This window comes from Adiantum capillus-veneris, chromosome 4 (assembly GCF_014529385.1).
Source record: "Adiantum capillus-veneris isolate H3 chromosome 4, ASM1452938v2, whole genome shotgun sequence".
NCBI classification, from domain to species: domain Eukaryota; kingdom Viridiplantae; phylum Streptophyta; class Polypodiopsida; order Polypodiales; family Pteridaceae; genus Adiantum; species Adiantum capillus-veneris.
Window position 1 is genome coordinate 164,457,527 of NC_140934.1, and position 3,021 is coordinate 164,460,547.

Consider the following 3,021-nt stretch of genomic DNA (forward strand, 5'->3'; position numbering starts at 1 on the left):
CAAATATAAACAAAACTGACAACATAATCATTATACCAGACATAAATGGAACTGTACCATTGGAGAAATGGCAAAGAAGGCATGACAAAATAGCATTTCACAGAATAAAATAGAATAAAGAACGATAGAATGAGATCTTAAAGGCACTTACCTTGAAGGTAGTCACAGTTTTCAACCTCTTTGTGGACAACGTCAAGGACAAAATCAATGAGCTCCGCGACTTTGGTGTAGTGACCCTTGGCCCAGTTGTTGCTAGCTCCGGACTAGCCAAAGACGAAGCTATTAGGGTGGAAGATCTACCCATAGGGGCCTGTTCGAACACTGTCCATAGTACCTGGTTCCAGATCCATGAGCACGGCGCGACGCACATAACACAACACCGATTGGTAGTTTCACCTACACATAGGTATGTATGGGCTTTGATGTGCTGAGCGCCTTCAAAAACTCAGGCATCCAACCATCTCCTGCATTTCCAGGGCCCCACTCTGCTTGTTCCCGACCAACTTTCTGTGCTTCTGAGATAAATATGGCCCTCAAATTGCTAAATGTTGCACTTGCAGGAGCAAAGTTTGCACTCGCCATGCCATTTTTTGCAGGTGAGGCTTGAAACGTAGGAGGAGGAGGGGTGCTGCTACGTCCTTCTCCATTGTGCCTGAAGATGTCGGGGCCCTCCATGGATTTCTCAAGCTCTGATAAATCACACGTGCAGTGGCTAATGCACAAGAGACCACTTAACTATGAAATCCATTTCTCTTCTGAGTAACCTCAGGTGTTTCCATTGGTCAAACTACTTGAGTACAAGCAGATGACATGATCTGTCGATAATGCACTGTGAACCTTACATTTCTTCTGGACTTTACACCGTAATCATGTAAACATTGCGATCATTCCAAAATTTCTGCGACTCTTTAAGGAAGATATTCCCCTATTTGCAGGGGACATATGAAAGCCCGAGTAATGCAACTGAGTAGTGGTGTCATTATTCATCAGATATCTCTCATGTACGTCACGGAGCTTCTAGCCATATGCAGCTTGCTCAACTAGAGTGTGAAAGACAAAGAAATGATCGAAGGCTTGGGGCATCTCTCATCATGGGCGTTCCCAACACAGACCTCTCTCTGTATTTATCGTCTTATCTCTCTCTCTCCCAATTATAAGCAAAGCGAGTCGCTGTTTAAGTACACATTCACTCTCTTCAGTTGCACGTCAGCGTCGCTGCTGTATGACCCCGCGAGATCAATGCCGTGCTTTGTGCATACACCTCCCAGAACTTGGCACTGATTTGGTTGCCACATTGGCCCCCCTGCATGTGCAAGATCTCAAGCATCTTGGTGAGGCCGAGAGGAGGTTGGGAGGAGAGGAGAGAGCAGTAGATAAGAAGCTACTTGGCTATGGCGACCTGGAGCTCTTCTGCTGTAGAGGTTATGAAAACTGACCAATTTCCCGCTCTATGAAAAGGGATGTGTGCAAGTAGGGTGTACCCAATCTTTTTTAGTGCTTTATTAGACCAAATGAAGGGAGATGCTTCATTAGAAAGAAGTTTGGAGCAAAAATAGGTAGATGAAAAGAATGTGTTGTTAAGTATGGAGCCTGATTTACCCTTGTAATTTTTTGTGGTAAAAGGGCAAATGTAAGGCCCCCATTATGAGGAGAAGCCATCGTGCGTGAAGGAAAACCACTCACCGGAAACCAAAATTTTCACGGACAAGAATCCGGGGCAACTTTAAAGGCCCCGGGGGTGGATTTTTTGTCGGAATATTCTTTTTCGCCGGAATATTATGGCCGGCCGACGGCCGGAAAGTGGTCGGAAAACAACCGGTCGGTTGGCCGGTGGCCGGTAGTCAATGGCCGATGGCCGGTGGTCGGAAGTCAATGGCCGGTGGCCGGTGGTCGGAAGTCAATGGCCGGTGGCCGAATTCAAAAGCGGACTTGTCTTCTCAAGGGCGGCCACACATGGGCGGATTGGAGGGTCTGATTTGGACTTATTCGCACAAGGGCGGCTACACATGGCTGTCTCTCATAAGAGAGGGCAGCCCTTTTGGCCTATAAAAGGAGGCCATTTCTACACACATTTCATAGTGTGAAGTTGATGCAACAAGGTGAGTGTGAGGTGGTGAGAGTGAAGCAAGGCGGGAGCTCCATTAAGGGTATAATCCCTTTGTAAACTACTTCTTGTTTTGAAGTACTAAAGCCATTGAGTGGCTGCTTTCCCGTGGACGTAGCCCACATTGGGTGAACCACGTATATCGTGTGTACTCTCTCTCTCTCTCTCTACTCTATAATCTCGTGTATATAAATTTGTCTCTCTCCATTAAGTAATCTACTCAATTATCTATTCAGCTACGTCTTATTTCCTAACAACTGGTATCAGAGCAAGGTTTGCTCGTAGCTAAATTATCTCAAGGAAAGGATTCCTTGAATTGAGTGGGAGTTATGGCGGAGGAAGGGAAGCTCAAGATTGAGAAGTTCAACGGCAAAAACTACCAACATTGGAAGATGCAGATTGAAGACTATCAGTGGAAACAAGAGGAGGGCTTAAGGAGAGGTTCAAAAACCAAAAGGGTCGTGATCGCTCAAGGCGGAGCAAGTCACGCACAAAGTCAGTTCTTGAATGTTGGAACTGCGGCAAGAAGGGCCACGTCAAGAAGGATTGCTGGTCCAAGAAGAAGAAGGAGACAGAGTCTCAAGACAACAAGCCAACATCGGAGGCCAATGTGGCAGGTAAAGTAGAGCAAGATGCTCTAATTCTCTCATTAGACAATGTGTCTAATTCCTGGATAGTAGATTCCGAGGCTTCATTCCATGCGACACCACACAAGCAACATTTCCAAGACTACACCAAAGGTAATTTTGGGTATGTATACTTGGGAGATGATGAAGCTTGTGAGATTGTCGGCAAAGGTACAGTTTCTGTCAAAACTGCTAACGGAAATGAATGGAAGCTTAAAGATGTTAGGCATGTTCCTTCTCTTCGCAAAAATTTGATCTCTACAGGACAATTGGACGATGAAGGTCACAACA

General features: G+C 45.7%; 1 protein-coding gene across 1 annotated transcript; it reads right to left on the reverse strand.

Moving 5' to 3' along the window:
* Positions 1–396: 396 nt before the first annotated feature.
* LOC147460299 (uncharacterized) lies at positions 397–675 on the reverse strand. The gene has a single exon (XM_086509997.1). It carries the CDS (start codon positions 673–675, stop codon positions 397–399), a length of 279 nt encoding a protein of 92 aa, XP_086366123.1.
* Positions 676–3,021: the final 2,346 nt, after the last annotated feature.

Excerpts from the sequence above, each read along its gene's own strand:
- LOC147460299 (XM_086509997.1), bottom strand. The coding sequence starts at position 675 with ATGGAGGGCCCCGACATCTTCAGGCACAATGGAGAAGGACGTAGCAGC.